This window comes from Trichechus manatus, unplaced genomic scaffold (assembly GCF_000243295.1).
Source record: "Trichechus manatus latirostris isolate Lorelei unplaced genomic scaffold, TriManLat1.0 scaffold00117, whole genome shotgun sequence".
Lineage (NCBI taxonomy): Eukaryota > Metazoa > Chordata > Mammalia > Sirenia > Trichechidae > Trichechus > Trichechus manatus.
The window spans coordinates 5275759-5294460 of record NW_004444053.1 but is presented as its reverse complement, the minus strand read 5'-3'; the positions used below and the strand labels follow the sequence as shown (position 1 = coordinate 5294460).

At 39.2% G+C, this 18702-nt stretch overlaps 1 protein-coding gene across 1 annotated transcript in view; it reads right to left on the bottom strand.

Moving 5' to 3' along the window:
- MROH9 (maestro heat like repeat family member 9) overlaps window positions 1-18702 on the bottom strand; it is a gene marked incomplete at its 5' end in the record, with an annotated part of 97528 nt that overhangs the window by 55762 nt on the left and 23064 nt on the right. The window contains 5 exons of the mRNA XM_023738490.1: window positions 929-1071; window positions 2454-2619; window positions 6619-6773; window positions 14510-14659; window positions 17805-17926. Coding sequence (XP_023594258.1) covers window positions 929-1071; window positions 2454-2619; window positions 6619-6773; window positions 14510-14659; window positions 17805-17926 — 736 coding nt within the window. The remainder of the gene's footprint in view (window positions 1-928; window positions 1072-2453; window positions 2620-6618; window positions 6774-14509; window positions 14660-17804; window positions 17927-18702) is intronic.

Genomic DNA, 18702 nt, shown 5'->3' with positions numbered 1-18702 from the left:
ATGCAGGTTTTGAGAAAGGGGATGTTTCATAGAAGGTGAGTGCTAAATATCCTTCATCTTCCTGAATTAACAAATAGTTCATGGAGTGGGGCAGTGGAGGCATAAGGGGTTATATTGAAATTGCACCATGTAAAGATCTAGGGTTAATCATAGAACATTTTATTAGAAAGAGATGTTAAATGATGGGATGACTAGTTACGGGTGTCTATCGATTTTCTTCTTTGAGTGCCTTAAATACATATGATATATTCTTATCTAGTTGGAATGATACAGTGTATGTCTGCTTGGGGGCCAGGGAGTGGATTAAACAATCTTCATAGGTCTGATTGTGTCTTAGAAGTCCATATCAGACAAGACAAACAGCAGACAGTTGGGTCCAGATTTTTCTGGAGAGCAGAGAAGCCCACTGTACTCACTTGGGCAAAGGGAAAGGACAAGACTTCCCAGCCCCTTCTAAATGTGCATGGCAGAACCCACACTTTAGATCACTAACCACACGCCACTTTAACAGTTCACAAGGCACATGAGTGCACACTGTTGTACGTGGCACGTACAGTAGCCACGAGAGGTTACTACTGGAGAGCGGTGCAGAGCTGAAATGTGTCTGGCTTGGGATCTAACGCCCCACCCTGTTCTCTCCCCTCAACAGCCTCCCATCGATTGACAGTGAGTGTGGCAGGAATAGTGTTCTGTGGCAGTGGTCCTCCTTACACTACCTATACTGATGAGCTTAGCTAACTTCTAGGTACTCAGCATAGTTACTTTTCTGAAGGCATTTTACCCTTCAGATTAGAGGAAATGGTGCTACGTTCATGTATTGCACATAGGATTGTAAGGAGTTCCACGTGAACTCAGAGGAATGGAAATAGATGTTGGCTGGAAGCTTATCTTTTCCCTATTCAACCTGAAGTAACCACTACTATCTTACAAAGGCCTGTCATTGGCGGTCGGTCTCAGGTCCCTGCTGTAAAAGACTTGGAGGATGAGGGCCATCAAGAGCTGAGGGAAGAACTGGGCCACTGCTTTCCTGTACGAGCTGACAGGCAGCAGCATGCACAGGGCCTGGGATGCCTATAAGGGAAGGAAAGAGGGGTTAAGAATGTTAACTTTGGAAGTCTCTGTTCCCATCTCCCTCTAAACTCAGTCAGCCTTACTGAGGGGAAGAAGTAGGAAGGTCTGCAGTCCCTCCCCCAATTTCTTTGAAGGAAGCCTGAAGCTTAAAACTGAAAGCACGCATGTACATTCATTCATTCGACAATATTTATTAAGTCAGTTTTGAACCAGGAGCTGTCAAGCCATTGATGGCAAGGGTTGCAAAGTACCATAAACAACCCCTAGGACACAAACCAACAGGAAGCAAGCTATAAATGCTGTCGAGTTCCCAAGGAGGGCATACATCCCAAGGTCCCCTTTATATGTGGCCACGAAGACTAAAAAAAGTAACCAGTTGCTGTTGAATTGATTCCAACTCACGGTTACCCCATGTGTTTTAGAGTAGAACCGTGCTTCATAGAGTTTTCAATGACTGGCTTTTTGGAAGTAGATTGCCAGGCATTTCTTTAGAGTTGTCTCTGGGTAAACTGAAATGTCCAACTTTTGGTTAGCAGCTGAGCGTGTTAACTGTACTACCCAGGGACTCTGCAATGAAGACTTAGTCCTGATAACAACCTTGGTCCTTGCTGTGATAAAGACGATACAGGACAGCGAGATATTTAAGAGGAGGCAGGCCAGGAACTAACAGATCATTTGGCCCCCCAACCACAGCAATACTCACTATGTTCCAACACCTCCCATTTGTGGAACACCATCATTTTTTTTTCTATTATATGTCTGTAAGATTTGGAGTGATGGTATTGGTCTTTGGGAGATATATTATGACAAACACAAAGAAGATTAGGCCTTTGCATGCTTACAAAACTATAATCAAGCCTGTGGCTACCTCTCTGATACCATCTTCTAGACTTTTGTCTTTCTCAGTTGACTCCAGATGCTTTGGCCTCCTTGCATTCACTGACACACCAGGTGATCTCCCTTTCAGTGCAGGAACTTTACCCTTCTCTCTGTCCAGAAAGCTCTTGCCCAGACATCTGCATGGATCACTCCCTCACCTCATCAGGTCTCTGATCAAGTGTTACCTCGTCAGGGAAACCTGCCCTGATCAACTTACCTAAACTTTCCCTGTCACTCTCTTTCCCCCACACCACTTTCTATTTCTTCTAAGCTTTTTACCATCCAACATATTGCAGATTGATTTGTTCCTTGTCTGTGTCTCTCACCAGCATGTAAGCTCCATGATCAGGGCTTGGCACATAGATGGCATTCAATAAATATGTACTGGATGAATGAATGAGAGTAGGACTGGGCCAAGGAAATATGAATGAGTCTGCGGACAGATACGGATTTCCATGACGAGAAAAACAATACTGAGAAAAAGCACTCATCACATTATTTACCGCCACAGGCATCATGTTAGTAGCATCCAGAGAGAGACGTCTTCCTCCTGTTGAGCTGTCGTGTGTCTCCCCAGGCTTTCCTTTCAGTATCAGCAAGAGTGTCTTCAGCACGTGAGGGGCCACGCTGGCTTCAGAACCGGCTGCGTGCCACATCAGTATCAGAGTGCTGCAAACACAGCCCCACACAAAGACGACAGTCGCAAGTTTTTCACTTCCTACTTGATACAGTGACATGAATCAGGAAGAGCCTTGGTTTTACATTTTTTTTATAGACCAAAGACTTCAGAAAATTTCAAAACAAATTGATATTCCCTTTTCCAAATGGTCCCATTCATCTCTTGTCTTTGAAAGGAGAGGAAGAATTTAAATAAGATCTTACGGAGTACGCAATCTTCAAGTTCATTTCCTGCTGCTTTGTAAACATCTGTCCAGCTCAGAGTCAAGAACTGATTAGCCTTTGTACCATGTGACCTTGTTTGTCCGGGAATAATAAACCAAAAACCAAACCCACTGCCGTTGAGTCGATTCCGACTCATAGCGACCCTATAAGGCAGAGTGGAACTGCCCCATAGGGTTTCCAAGGAGCACCTGGTGGATTCGAACTGCTGAACTTTTGGTTTGCAGGCCAACACTTAACCACTACACCACTGGTTTCCCCAGGGATAATAGAATATTTAAAAACAGGCATGGAAATATAAATTAATATATGAATCAATATAAGAAAAAAAACTAAAAAGAAATATATTACTTTTCTGTTTTTAAATAAACTAAATCATATATGTGTCTCTCTGTGTGTATGTGTGTATATATATATGTATATATGTAATAAGATGGTCTATAAAGAATGGAGCCTTGGTGGTGCAGTGGTTAAGTGCTTGACTGTTAACTGAAAGGTTGGTGGTTCAAATCCACCAGCTGCTCCATGGGAGGAAGATGTGGCAGTCTGCTTCTGTAAAGATTACAGTCTTGGAAATCCTATGGGGCAGTTCTACTCTGTCCTGTAGGGTCAATATGGGTAGGAACTGATTCGGTGGCAAGGGGTCGGTTGTTTTGTTTTGTTTTTTAACAAAAAGAATAAAAGATACTGGAAAAATTATATCACTCTAGCCCTTTCCAAATCATTTGTTGAATTTTAAAAATTGATACTACAATTGCTTTTGATGTAGTTCTCACTAGCTAATTGCTGCCCTTGTCTGAGCTGTGATTTGAATAAAAAGCTGAAACAAACTCTTTTATTAGGCTGACCATCGTTAGGTAACTTGTAGTCTCGAAAGCAGAGGCTTTTTCTTAACATCACAGATGTTGTTCCTGATGCTGAATCTTTTCTCAACTTCTGCTAAGCTAAGAGTTCTAGTTCCTATTATACTGAGTTTTTCATGTAGTCACTCTAAGCTTTATTATGAACTAATAAATAATTATCAATAGATAAATTATTATAAACTAAAACTATATTATGAAGTAATTCTCAAAAATTGTTTATTTGAATGCCACGTTTAAATAGGGAGACACATTAGGGCCATAGAAGAGGTGGCAAAGTAGGACCAGTCTGGACTCCCAGTCCTGTCACTTAAGTTTTAAATAACGTTACTTTTCTTCAGTGTTTTCATCTACAGAGTATGGGAAATGATGCTAGAGTTCTCAAATGAATTACGGTAGTATCTATTTAGATCAGTTTCTGGCTCTGAGCACACAGTCTATGCACATTAGCTCTAATTTTTACTGCTACTATTAATTTCTTAATGTCCATGGTGAGTGCAAATTTGGTGGGTCTTCATGAACTCACGTTAGATGGGTATGAAATCCTACAGAGATGGTGAAAAGGAAGACACATACCTCTGTCATCCTCCAGCTCCAAACCTCCCCCAAAGGCCCTGGTCATGCCTTTTGGCCTTCTGTCTATCCTGGGAATGACCTGTCATGCCATTGGAGCCTGCAGCACCTGCTGGTGCTTGAAAGAAGCCCCCGTTATGCTCACTCAAAACCAATCATCATGAGGCTGCAGGCCATAGAAGAATAATTCCAGGATACTACTTGCTGGAAGCTGCAAGCATAGCCTTGGAAGAGCAGTTGGGCACCATTTATCCACTGGAAGGCCACTAGGTGCCATCTTCCCCATCAAGTCCTCGGTCTGTTCTGGCCAGTAGACCACAGAGGGGTGGGGACTGGAAGACAGGAGCTGTGGTGAGCTGACTGGTAAATTGGGGATAGTGGGGAGTGATGACAAGTCATGGGGCCAGAGACAGCCAATAGTAGTGCCTAGGAAGCAGGGCTTTGGAGGGGTATTGGCACAGGCACTAGCCAATCAGTAGACATTGCAGCCTTGGAGCAAAGTTTCAGAGATCCCTGCCTATGCCAGGCATTAACCATTTAATTGCTGGACAGTGGCAAGATACAAAGGGCTCCAGGAGAGGACCTGCTGGTGGCCAGGTGACAGTGAGATCAGGACAGCAGCTCTTCACAAACCAGTAAAAGAGCATTTTAGTATTTTAACATTCAGTGGGGCAGTACCAGCGTTCTTATATGCTAGTAATCTCCTTTTCCCTTTTGTTAGCTCCATCCTGCTCATATCCTATACCTGGGCAGAAGGCCCTGCTCCACTCTCTTACCTCTGGATCCTACCTTCTGATGGATCAGATCCTTCATATGTTTCTCTGGCTAAGCTCAACTCCAAATCCTGGCCTTTTCTACCCCAGCCCTTGCCTGTCTTTGTACAAGACCTGCTGCCAACTTCAACAGTTAAATTCACCTGACTCTAATTATGCCTGTTTGTACTGGATACAATACAAACATATTATTTGTACTAGATTCACTGACAACTTTTATAATAAATCCATGTGGGTAAATTCCCTCTCCTCAATGAAATGCTTGATGGTGGGGAATACTTTACAAACTGAGTGCTTAGCTCCTGAATGAAAAAACACTTTGAATTTTATGAAGAGTTTTAGTTTTATGAAATTTTCTGAATAGCAGAATACTTTGTGAGTTTAAAACCAAAAACCAAACTTGTTGCTGTTGAGTCAATCCCGACTTACAGCAACCCTATAGGACAGAGTAGAACTGCCCCATAGGGTTTCCAAGGAGTGGCTGGTGGATTCGAACTGCCGACCTTTTGGTTAGCAGCCAAGCTCTAAGCTCTAAGCTTCCTAAATAAATATAGTCTTACAGTAGGAAAATGAAGTTATATAATTTGTTTAGCACTTTGTTGATTTTAACGCCCTTTCAGAGACATCAATTCATTTAACTCTTAAAACAGCTTTATAGATAAAAAGAACTTTCCTTATTTCACAGATAAAGAAGTTGAGGATCAGGGAGTTTATGTAATTTGCATGATGTCCCATAGAATGTCAGGATCAGAGCTGGGATGGAATCCAGATGCATTTGTTTCCAAAGACTGAATCCTTTCCATCAATCACTTCCTGCCTTTTATATTATTAATAGTAGAGAAGTAATGCCTTTCTTTCCAATGTACCAACTGTCAAAATGGACTGATGTGACTTGCTAAGTTCTCATAATTTATCTGTTAGATCATACTGTCCTGTCTGCTAGCATCTAGCATGTTTTTTCTTATTAAACATTTCTTGTGATCCTGGATCATGAATTTCTGATGAACAGTTAAAGAATAGGAGACTCCCAATTATATCTGGGAATTTTTAATGTTTCATTACTTTATTGGTGGGTGGAAATATCTTATGTCTGTCCTTAATAAATGAGAAAAACACTCTTTTTTTTTCCTCAAGAAAAATGAGTAAAGTCACATATGGAAAGAAAAACCCATTATTACTTTGAGGAAGGGTTTGTTTCTATGGGATAGGCTGTTGTGTGCCGTCGAGTTGATTCTGACTCATAGCGACCCTACAGGACAGAGTAGAACTGTCCCATAGGGTTTCCTAGGCTGTAATCTTTACGGGAGCGGATTGGCAGGTCTTTTCGCCTGTGGATAGGTAGAAGAACACAATTTAAAGCCTCATAAAAATACTAGTGATGATGATCATTTATTGAGGGCCTGCTTACTTAAGTTTTATATTTATCCTACGGGTTGGGAAAATGGATCTTCTTTTTAAGAAAAAAGAAACAGGCCTGACCATAATAGATCAAGTTTTGAGTCTAGGTCTATCCGACTAAAATCTCTTGACAAACCCTCACGGAAAGGTTGAGGGAGGCTTACTTATCTGCTGGGACTGGGTAGTCCATAAGTTGAAAGATGACTTTCTTTGGCGAAGTACGTGTCAGCAAGGTGATGACTCGCAACATAGCATGATTCATAATGTGAGTAGAGTTTCCACACAATTTCTTATAAATAGTAGACACAATCTTAGATACCTGGAAGAGAAATGTCTGGTCAACAAGAATCTCCTGTTTCCTGGTCAACTCTAACCGAAGACATTTCTTGAATATGAGAATTCAGTCCTTCTTAGAATTACCAAGGAAGCCCTTATAGTAAGCATATTTATCAGGATGAGAAATAAACCTGTGCATTTACGGATAGTGGGAAAATACTCCATTTTTTTAAAGCTCAATAAAAAGAACATATGTATAATTCATGTCCCTAAAGAAGAAAGTCAAAACAATGAAACAGAATAACAATGGAACTATATACTTCAAGAAATCTTTCTGAAAATTGAAGAAGATTTGAATCTACATATTGAAGGGATGAGCCATGTATCAGAGGAACCACCCAGAATGGTAAACACTGAGAAATAATCTTGCAAGAGCTCTTCATAGGCCCCATGTTAGTTTTATTTTTTATACATTCATTTATTTTTACATTTTATTCATTCTTGAACAAGGATAGCTTTAGTTAGACCTGGAATTAGTCTCAGACCAATGGTTGTATATTCAGCATCAAATTTAATCCACCCAGATCATCTCACTTCTTACTTTGAAATTATTCCTCAGAAATCATAAGCTGAAAAGTTGGTTGATATAAATTTACTTTACATTGCAGTTGCATTGTATACATATTCAGTTATCTGAACATGCAACTCTGCTTCAAACACAAGAAAATAACTGAAGTGCTAAGTAGGGCAGGACAGTCCTCCTACCACAGAACTCAGTGAACATATGCTTCAAAGTGAGCATGAAATTGGGGACATTAAACCATTGTTCTTCTTGATAGACATCTTAACTAGAGGATTTAGAGTTTCTCTTCCTCCTCCCTTAAATGCAGCATGCCCCTAAACTGAGCTAACAATATCACTGGGTAATCTAATCCCTGAATAAAGACTTGTCATGGTAATTTAGAGGTTGTAAACTCATGTACTATGTGTGCAATTTAGGGAATTTTCAAGGATAACTTTAACTGTACAAGAATCCACTGTATTCAGTAGTTCAATAGTTTGTGGGAGCAGTGGTGGGGCCAAAGTCGATCAACTCCATTTTTATTGTTTTTTCTCTGTGTTTAGTGATTTCACTGTAGTGGAGGCTACTTTTACACATCTATTTTTCAGTTTAAGGATCCTGGCTGGTACAATAATTAAGCGCTCAGCTGCTAACTGAAAGGTCATTAATTTGAATCCACCAGTGCGTCTGCGGGAGAAAGACCTGACCATCTGCTCCCGTAAATGTTACAGCCAAGAAAACCCTATGGGACAGTTCTACTGTCACACAGGCTTGCTTTAAGTCAGAATCAACTCGATGGCACACTACAACAGTTTTCAGTTTGTCTTCTCTTTCTCTCCAGAAAGTTGGTATGGCTTTATCTAGCCTCCTCTTTAGTGTTCTTTCCCACTGAATTAGAGGAGAACTCTGTTTTGTCGAGGCAATTACTGTTACCTCCAGCAACCCCCTTGGGCTTACCAGTGGGGCTCTTATGAAGCTCCCTTGGAATGCTCCTGTCTGTAGCAACATGAGGAGTTCTATAAGAAGCCTTACTTCTTCTTGCTCTTTGAATCTGAGGAAGAGCTCATGACTCATTTTCAGTCACATTACACTGCTATGTCAGGAGAGGGAACTAAGAGTTTAGTCCTCATGTCGTCAGCCAGGGCTGGCTTCATGGGCTTGTGACCTATGCAGTTACCTAGGTTCTGCGTTTAGGAGGTTTCCATGCTTTGTTTAATGCTCTGCTGTTACCACCTTACAATTCTTAATAATATTATCTTTGAACTTGTGTTTTGTAGGTGAAGTCCCAAGGTACAATGAAGCATGTGTATGAATCAAAGAGATACACGTAATACGTAAGATGGCTGTGGTTCCTGCAGCCCCATTCACATATAGCACTCATGATGCCCTATGAGCACAGAATTCCAGTGGACTCATGATGTGTGGGCGTTCAGTGAAATTCAAAGCAACTCAAGTTAAGAATCTTATTTAAGCTGCCAATCACACTGAAAAAGATGACACAGAAGGAAATAGAAAGATAGGGTAGGCTTTCTTTTCCTTTCATTTCTTCCTATTCGGCAGTAAGCTGAAGGTAGAGAGTGTTGGTAGAATGTGTGCATGTCAAGAACTGAAATAAAAACAGTCGAGTTAGTTTTGTGCAGTGTTTCCACTATTCTTTTTTTTTTTTTTAATTATGCTTTAGGTGAAACTTTACAGCTCAAGTTAATTTCTCATACAAAAATTTATACACATATTGTTATGTGACACTAATTGCAATCCCTATAATGTGACAGCACACTCCCCTTTTCCACCCTGGGCTGCCAGTGTCCACTCAACCAGCTCCTGTCCCTTTCTGCCTTCTCATCCTGCCTCCAGACAGGAGCTGCCCATTTAGTCTTGTGTATCTACTTGAACTAAGAAGCACACTCTTCACCAGTATTATTTTATGTTTTACAGCCCAGTTTAATCTTTGTCTGAAGAGTTGGCTTCAGGAATGGTTTTAGTTTTGGGTTAATGGAGAGTCTGGGGGCCATGCCTTTGAGAGTTCCTTTAGTCTCAGTCAGACCATTGAGTCTGGGCTTTTTACGTGAATTTGAGTTCTGCACCACACTTTTCTCCTGCTCTGTCAGGGACTCTCTGCTGTGTTCCGTCAGGGCAGTCATTGGTGGTAACCGGGAACCATCTAGTTCTTCTGGTCTCAGGCTGATGGATTCTCTGGTTTATGTGGCCCTTTTGTCTCTTGGGCTAATATTTTCCTTGTGTATTTGGTGTTCTTCATTCTCCTTTGTTCCAGGTGGATTGAGACCAGTTAATGCATCTTAGATGTCCACTCAAAAGCTTTCAAGACCCCAGATGCCACTCACCAAAGTGGGATGCAGACATTTTCTTAATAAACTTTGTTATGCCAATTGACCTAGATGTCCCCCAAAACCATGGTCCCCAGACCCCTGCCCCTGATACTCTGTCCCTTGAAGTTTTTGGTAGTGTGCAGGAAACTTCTTAACTTTTGGTTTAATCCAGTTGTGCTGATTTCCCCTGTACTGTGTGTTGTCCTTCCCTTCACCTAAGTAATTCTTGTCTACTGCCTAGTTAGTGAATTCTCATCTCCCTCCCTCTCCACCCTCTTAACCATCAAAGAATGTTTTCCTCTGTGTTTAAACCTTTCCTGAGTTCTTATAATAGTGTTCTCATACAATATTTGTCCTTTTGTGACTGACTAATTTCATTCAGCATAATGCATTCCAGATTCAACCATGGTGTGAGATGTTTTGAGGATTCATCATTGTTCTTTACTGTTGCATAGTATTCCATCGTGTGTATATACCATGATTTGTTTATCCATCCTTCCGTTGATGGGCACCTAGGTTGTTTCCATCTTTACGCTATCGTGAACAATGCTGCAGTGAACATGGGTGTGCATATATCTACTCCTGTGACGGCTCTTATTTCTCTAGGATATGTTCCAAGGAGTAGGATTGCTGGATCTTATGGTACTTCTACTTCTAGCTTTTTAAGGAAGCATCAAATCAATTTCCCAGGTGATTGTACCATTTTACATTCCCACCAGCAGTGTCTAAGTGTTCCAATCTCTCCACAACCTCTCCAACATCTATTATTTTGTGCTTTTGTATTACTGTTAGCCTTGTTGGGGTGAGATGGTATCTCATTGTAGTTTTGATTTGCATTTCTTCTAATGACTAATGATCATGAGCATTTCCTCATGTATCTGTTAGCCAACTGAATGTCTTCTTTGGTGAAGTGCCTGTTCATAGCCTTTGCCCATTTATTAATTGGGTTGTTTGTCTTTTTATTGAGGTTTTGCAGTATGTTATAGATTTTGGAGATTAGATCCAGATCGAATATGTCATAGCCAAAATTTTTTTTCCAGTTTGTAGTTTTTTTTTTTTCTTTTTTTTACTCTTTTGGTAAAGTCTTTTGATGAGCATAAGTGTTTGATTTTTAGGAGCTCTCAGTTATCTAGTTTGTCTTCTGGAGTTTGTGCATGTTAGTTAGAGTTTGTATTCTGTTAATGCCATGTATTAGGGCTCCTAGCGTTGTCCCTATTTTTTCTTCCATGATCTTTATCATTTTAGTTTTTATGTTTAAGTCTTTGACCCATTTTGAGTTAGTTTCTGTACATGGTGTGAGGTATGAATCTTGTTTCATTTTTTTGCAGATGGATATCCAATTATGCCAGCACCATTTGTCAAAGAGATGGTCTTTTCCCCATTTAATGGACTTTGGGACTTTGTCAAATTATCAGCTGCTCATAGGTGGACAAATTTATGTCTGGATTCTCAATTCTGTTCCACTGGTCTATGTGTCTGTTGTTGTTCCAGTACCAGGCTGTTTTGACAACTGTGGTGGCATAATAGGTTCTAAAACCAGGTAGTGTGAGGCCTCGCACTTTGTTCTTCTTCTTCAGTAATGCTTTACTTATCTGGGGCCTCTTCCCTTTCCATATGAAGTAGGTGATTTGTTTCTCCATCTCATTAAAAAATGCATTTGGAATTTGGATCAGGATTGCATTGTATCCGTAGACTACTTTGGGTAGAATTGACATTTTCACAACGTCTAGTCTTCCTATCCATGAGTAAGATATGTTTTTCCACTTATGCAGGTCTCTTTTGGTTTCTTGCAGTAGTGTCTTGTAGTTTTCTTTCTTTAGGTCGTTTACACCTCTGGTTGGATTTATTCCTAAGTATTGTATCTTCTTGGGGGCTATTGTAAATGTATTGATTTGGTGATTTCCTCTTTGAAGTTCTCTTTGTTGGTATAGACGAATGCAACTGATTTGATTAGCTTGTATCCCGATACTTTACTGAAATCTTCTATTAGTTCCAGTAGTTTTCTTGTGGATTCTTTGGGGTTTTCTGTGTATAAGATCATATCAGTTGCATTTTGAGATACTTTTACTTCTTCCTTACTGAATTGGATGTCCTTTATTTCTTTTTTCTAGCCTAATTGCTGTGGCTAGGACCTCCAGCACAATGTTGAATAAAAGTAGTGATAAAGGGCATCCTTGTTTAGTTCCTGTTCTCAAGGGGGATGCTTTCAGACTCCCTCCATTTAGGATGATGTTGGTTGTTGGCTTTGTATAAATGCCCTTTATTATGTTGAGGAATTACTCTTCTATTCCTATTTTGCTAAGAGTTTTTATCATCAATGGGTGTTGGACTTTGTCAAATGTCTTTTCTACATCAATTGATAAGATCATGTGGTTCTTGCCTTTTATTTATGTGATAGATTACATTGACTGTTTTTCTAATGTTGAACTATCCCTGCATACCTGGTATGAATCCCGCTTGGTCATGGTTAATTATTTTTTTGATATGTTGTTAAATTCTATTGGCTAGAATTTTGTTGAGGATTTTTGGGTCTATGTTCATGAGGGATATTGGTCTATAATTTTCATTTTTTGTGGTGTCTTTACCTGGTTTTGGTATCAGGGTTATGCTGGCTTCATAGAATGAGTTTAGGAGTATTCCATCCTTTTCTATGCTCTGAAATATCTTCAGTTGTAGTGGTGTTAACTCTTCTCTGAAAGTTTGGTGGAATTTTCCAGCGAAACCGTCAGGGCGAGAGCTTTTTTTTTTTTTTTTTGTTGGGTTTTTTAAATTACATTTTCAATCTCTTCTTTTGTAATAGGTTTATTTAGTTGTTCTATCTCTGTTTGTGTTAGTTTAGGTAGGTAGTGTGTTTCTAGAAATTTATGCTTTTCCTGTAGGTTTTCAAATTAGAGTACAATTTTTCATAGTAGTCTGTTATGATTCTTTTAATTTCAGTTGAGTCTGTTGTGATATCACTCATCTCATTTCTTATACAGGTTATTTGCTTCCTCTCCTGTTTTTCCTTTTTCAGTATGGCCAAGGGTTTATTGATTTTGTTGATCTTTTCAAAGAACAAGCTTTTGGTCTTGTGAACTCTTTCAATTGTTTTTGTATTCTCTATTTCATTAAATTCTACTCTAATTTTCATTATTTGCTTTCCTCTGGTTCCCGAGGACTTCTTTTGCGGCTCTCTTTCTATTTGTTTGAGTTGTAGGGTTAATGTTTTGATTTTGACCCTTTGTTCTTATTGAATGTGTGCATTTATTGCTATAAATTGACCTCTGAATACTGCTTTTGCTGTATTCCAAAGGATTCTGGTAGGAAATGTGTTCATTCTCATTTGATTCTGTGAATTTCTTTATTCCATCCTTAATTTCTTCTATAACCCAGTAGTTTTTGAGCAAGGTGTTGTTCAGTTTCCATATGTTTGATATTTTTTTCTTGCTTTTTCTGTTATTAATTTCTACTTTTATGGCTTTGTGATAAGAAAAGATGCTTTGTAATATTTCAGTGCTTTTGGATTCTGTTAAGGCTTCCTTTATGGCCTAGTATGTGGTCTATTCTGGAGACTATTCCATGTGTGTTGGAAAAGAAAGTATATTTGATTGCTGTTGGGTGGAGTGTTCTGCATGTCTATGAGATCAACTTGGTTGATTGTGACATTTAGATATTCCGTGTCTTTACTGAGCTTATTTCTGGATGTTCTGTCCTTCACTGATAGTGGTGTGTTGAAATCTCCTACTATTATTGGGGCAGGTGAATAGGAGAGAGGTACTTCCCAGAGGGGGAAGCGTTTCCAGTAGATTAAATGCTTGCACTTAACTTTCACAGATCCAGTGACACTTCCACCTGTTTCCAGAGGCTTGTGAGGACTCTCAGCTGCTTGGTTTCTCCCAGTGTGGAAAAGACATCCTGAACGCTACTGCTTACCTCTGCCCATGCGTGCTGGCCAGTCCAGCCTGCAGGGTGCCAGCCAGGTCAGGTCTGGCAAATCCTTACTGTTTCTGAACTGTGTCTCCCTCTCCCTGCCTCTCAGTCAGACTCCTCAACTTTGTCTTTGATGTTCAGGGCTCCTAGATTGTCATATATAATTGATTCACTTGTTTTTTTCAGGTCTTTGTTGTTAAGTGGGACCACAGGAAGCATCTGACTACTCTGCCATCTTGGCCCTGCCTCTCTCCATTATTCTTGTAAGAACAAAATGCATATACATGTGTGAGCTATGAAATATGAATTCTATACATGTGTGAGCTATGAAATATGAATTCTATAATTTCTGTGATTCACATATAAGTTAAATGCTCTTATATTTACATCTATAATTGGAATTGTACAACATAAAGGTGGATGGTGAAATTCATGCTAATAATTTAAAATTTTAATTTTTCTTTATTTACAATAACTTTAAATAGTAAATAAAAACATCATGATAAGTCGAGAAAAGGAGAGACTGCAGAAGAAAGGGAAAAAGACTTTATGTTAGCACATTTAAAGGTACTTTTTTCCTGTTTTGAACAGGGAGTCACACATTTCCACTTTGTACTGAGCCTCATATATTATGTAGCAAGTCCTAGATCAAGCTTAGAGCCCTTGAAAACTTTCCTTATGTGTTACACAGGGAATTTCAATTATAGCTATTCTGTTTTTATCTCTATTAATTCTTTAAAATATCTGAAGCAAATACAGCACAAATATGATTTGGTATTATTGTGGGTAAGTACATGAATGTTCATTGCATTATTCTCTGGGCTTTTCTGTATGCTTGAAATATTTCACAGAGAAAGTCTTATTTGAGTAAAATGACATAATGAGCAAGAGAAAGAAATACGTATGAAAAGAAGTAAGCATAGAGTAAAGGCAACAAGAGTGCTTTAGAGAATACACTCTGCTCATTACCAATTATCTTACCATGGTGACCTTATCAGCATGATATTCCAGAGTCAATTTCAGCATGCATGCTGCCTGGGATGCAGTTTTATAATTAGTTTCAGAGAGTTTCATCAGGAGACTCCACACAAAGTCAGTCAGCAAAGATGGGATTAAGCTTTGTCCTACATGCTGAAAACCAAAAGGAGAGAGAGCTGTGACCTCAATCCTCACCCGCATCAGCATAAAAGAAAGACAGGTAAATTCAGGCATCTGATGTGAAGGTTGAGGGCCATGCAGTTCTGCATTGTGGCTTTCGTGGGCTCTAGGAACCTTAGCCATTATGAGTTCCCTCCTCCATAAAATATATTAAAAATTATATTTTACAACTGCGTTGATACTAAAAAAAATTTGCCTTTGAGTCGACTCCGACCCATGGTGACCTTGTGTGTATCAGAGTAGGGTTTTTAATGCCTGATTTTCCAGAAGTAGGTCACCAGTCCCTTCTTCCTAGATGCCTCTGGGTGGACTCTAACCATCAACATTTTTGTTAGCAGCCAAACGTGTCAATCATTTGCACCACCGAGGGACTGCACTTTGGTATAAAGATCACTAGGATCTAATCTGAATTATATTTTTTCTTCTGATTTAAAAGGAATTAAAACATTCTTGGAGGTCCCTACAATTTTTTGGCTTCTAAGCACTGTGTCTCCTGTGCCTCCTGGTTAAGTCAGCTCTGGGGTACGGATAAACCCATGTCCTTTGAAAAAGGGAAGAAGAGTATATAGAGCTACAGAGCTTTATGATTCTCCCCGAAGGTTGGGTCAGTGTAAAAAGTATTTACTTAGTACTGAGGTGTATCACTTAAACTTTTTTTTGTTTGTTTTTGTTCATTTAACAAGTCTTTTAAAAAAAATCTAAATCACAATATTATTATGATATCTGCTGAGTAAATTATAGTTTAATTGATGACTCAATTTTTCTAAATAATCAGAAGTTCCCCATCAAAAAAAAGCATAACAATTAGGAAATACCTACCTCATTTGCATTTTATAAGGATTAAATAAATAATATAAATTGTTATATTTGGGAATAATAAGCATAATTTTTATTAAGAGAAATAAAAATCAAGAAGCCAAATGCTCTATATATCATTTACTCTTTGTCTCTCTGGACTTAAAAAAGGAAACGTATTTATTAAAAAATAAATTCTTTGTAACAAGTGGAGCCAAAGTATTTTGGCTCTACAAGAGACAAAATATGACCTGAAGTGTATCACACTTGACTTTAGAGACTAGCTCAAGAATAGATCTGATGCATAGGACACTAACGACCAAAGGCCAGATGAGTTGTGTAATGACATCAAAGACATCATACATGAAGAAAGTAAGAGGTCATTAAAAAAACCAAAATGGATGTCAGAAGAGACTCTGAAACTTGCTTTTGAATGTAGAGTGCCTAAAGCAGAAGGAAGAAATGATGACATAAAAGACCTCAACAGAAGATTTCAAAGGTCGGCTCAGGAAATGTGCAAAGACCTAGAGTTAGAAAATGAAAAGGGAAGAACACACTTGGCATTTCTCAAGCTGAAAGAACTGAAGAAAAAATTCAAGCCTCGAGCTGCAATACTGAAGGATTCTATGGGCAAAATATTGAACGACATAGGAAGCATCAAAAGAAGATGGAAGAAATACACAGAGTCACTGTACCAAAAAGAATTGGTTGAAGTTCAACCATTTCAGGAGATAGCATATGACCAAAAACTGATTGTATTGAAGGAAGAGGCCCAAGTTGCACTGAAGGGAATGGCAAAAAAACAAGACTCCAGGAATTGATAGAATACCAATTGAGGTGTTTCAACAAACGGAAACCGCGCTGGAGGTGCTCACTCATCTATGCCAAAAAATTTGGAAGACAGCTTCTTGGCCAACTGACTAGAAAAGAGATCTATATTTGTGCCCATTCCAGACAAAGATGATCCAACAGAATGCAGGAATTATCCAACAATATCATTAATATCACTCGCAAGTAAAATTTTGCTGAAGATCATTCGAAAGTGGATGCAGCAGCACATCAATAGGAAATTCCCAGAAGTTCAAGTCAGATTTAGGAGAGGATGTGGAACCAGGGATATCATTGCTGGTATCAGATGGATCCTGGCTGAAAGCAAAGAATGCCAGAAAGATGTTTACCCATGTTTCATTGACTATGCAAAGGCATTTGCCTGTGTAAATCATAACAAATTATGGATAACATTACGAAGAATGGGAATTCCAGAACACTAAATTGTGCTCATGAGGAACTTGTACATAGATCGAGAGACAGTTGTTCGAACAGAACAAGGGGATACTGCATGGTTTAAAATCAGGAAAAGTGTGTGTCAGGGTTGTACCCTTTCATCATACTTATTCAATCTGTATGCTGTGCAAATAATCCGAGAAACTGGACTATATGAAGAAGAATGGGGCATCAGGATTGGAGGAAGACTCATTAACAAGCTGCCATATGCAGATGACACAACCTTGCTTGCTGAAAGTGAAGAGGACTTGAAGCACTTACTGATGAAGATCAAAGACCACAGCCTTCGGTATGGATTATATCTCAACATTAAGAAAACAAAAATCCTCACAACTGGACCAATAACCAACATCATGATAAAGGGAGAAAAGATTGAAGTTGTCAAGGATTTCATTTTACTTGATCCACAATCAACACCCATGGAAGCAGCAGTCAAGAAATCAGATGATGTATTTTGTTTGGCAACTCTGCTGCAAAAGACCTCTTTAAAGTGTTAAAAAGCAAAGATGTCACCTTGAAGACTAAGGTGCGCCTGACCCAAGCCATGGTGTTTTCAATCACCTCATATGCATGTGAAAGCTGAACAATGAATAAGGAAGACTGAAGAAGAATTGACGCCTTTGAATTATGGTGTTGGGGAAGAATATTGAATATACCATGGACTGCCAGAAAAATGAGGAAATCTGTCTTGGAAGAAGTACAGCCAGAGTGCTCTTTAGAAGCAAGGATGGCGGGACTATGTCTCACATACTTTGGACATGTTAACAGGAAGGATCAGTCCCTGGAGAAGGACATCCTGTTTAGTAAAACAGAGGGTCAGTGAAAAGGAGGAAGACCCTCAATGAGATGGATTGACACAGTGGCTGCAACAATGGGCTCAAGCATAGCAAAAATTGTGAGGATGGCACAGAATTGGGCAGTGTTTGGTTCTGTTGTACATGGGGTCGCTATGAGTCTGAACTGACTGGATGGCATCTAACAACAACAAAAGTAATAATGCACGTTTAAAAAAGTCATAGGAAAAATGGGGCTATGTTACCTGAGCAATTTTAGTTTTATCTCGTTGTAAGATCTTGGGAAGGAAATCCATTTCAGAGGGAGAAGACATGATGCTATTACTTCTAGACTTCATATCCATTGTATCTTTTTTGAAAATATCCGCTGTATTAAGGAAAACAATTTAAGGTTTTTATGTGATCACCAATCTCTTCTATGGCATTGCTATTTCCAAATTCCTCTTCCTGCCCAATTCTGGAGATTTGGAGTTTTCTGAATATTTAATGCTCTGCTGGTAGTTTAGACACATGAATATTATGACTGCACTGACCCAGAATTAAAAAGTATTTAAGAGGCTTATGAAGAACATAGATAATTTTAATAGGTTGACAGATATCAAATACATTTCGGCCATCAACTGCATTGTTTAGTGTACTGGAAAACTTATTGCTAAGTTGGAGAGTCTACTGGTGGAAGAGCAGACTTGGAGGCATTTTGAAAAGAGTTGGGGGAGAGATGGACCGTGAAAGCCAGAAGCTGTCAACAAAACTTCAGGTTCAGGTGTCTGTCATTCCAGAGAAGGTGTGGGTTTTAAGTAATTTTATTTTTTTGTTTTTATTAACAACTATATAGAGATATAATAGACATATGTTGTTGTTGTTATTAGGTGCCGCAAAGTTGGTTCTGACTCATAGCGAACCTATGTACAACAGAACGAAACACTGCCCTGTCCTGTGCAATCCTCACAATCATTGTTATGCTTGAGCCCATTGTTGCAGCCACTGTGTCAATCCATCTCATTGAGGGTCTTCCTCCTTTTCACTGACCCTCTGTTTTACTAAGCATGATGTCCTTCTCCAGGGACTGATCCTTCCTGTTAACATGTCCAAAGTATGTGAGACATAGTCCTGCCATCCTTGCTTCTAAAGAGCACTCTGGCT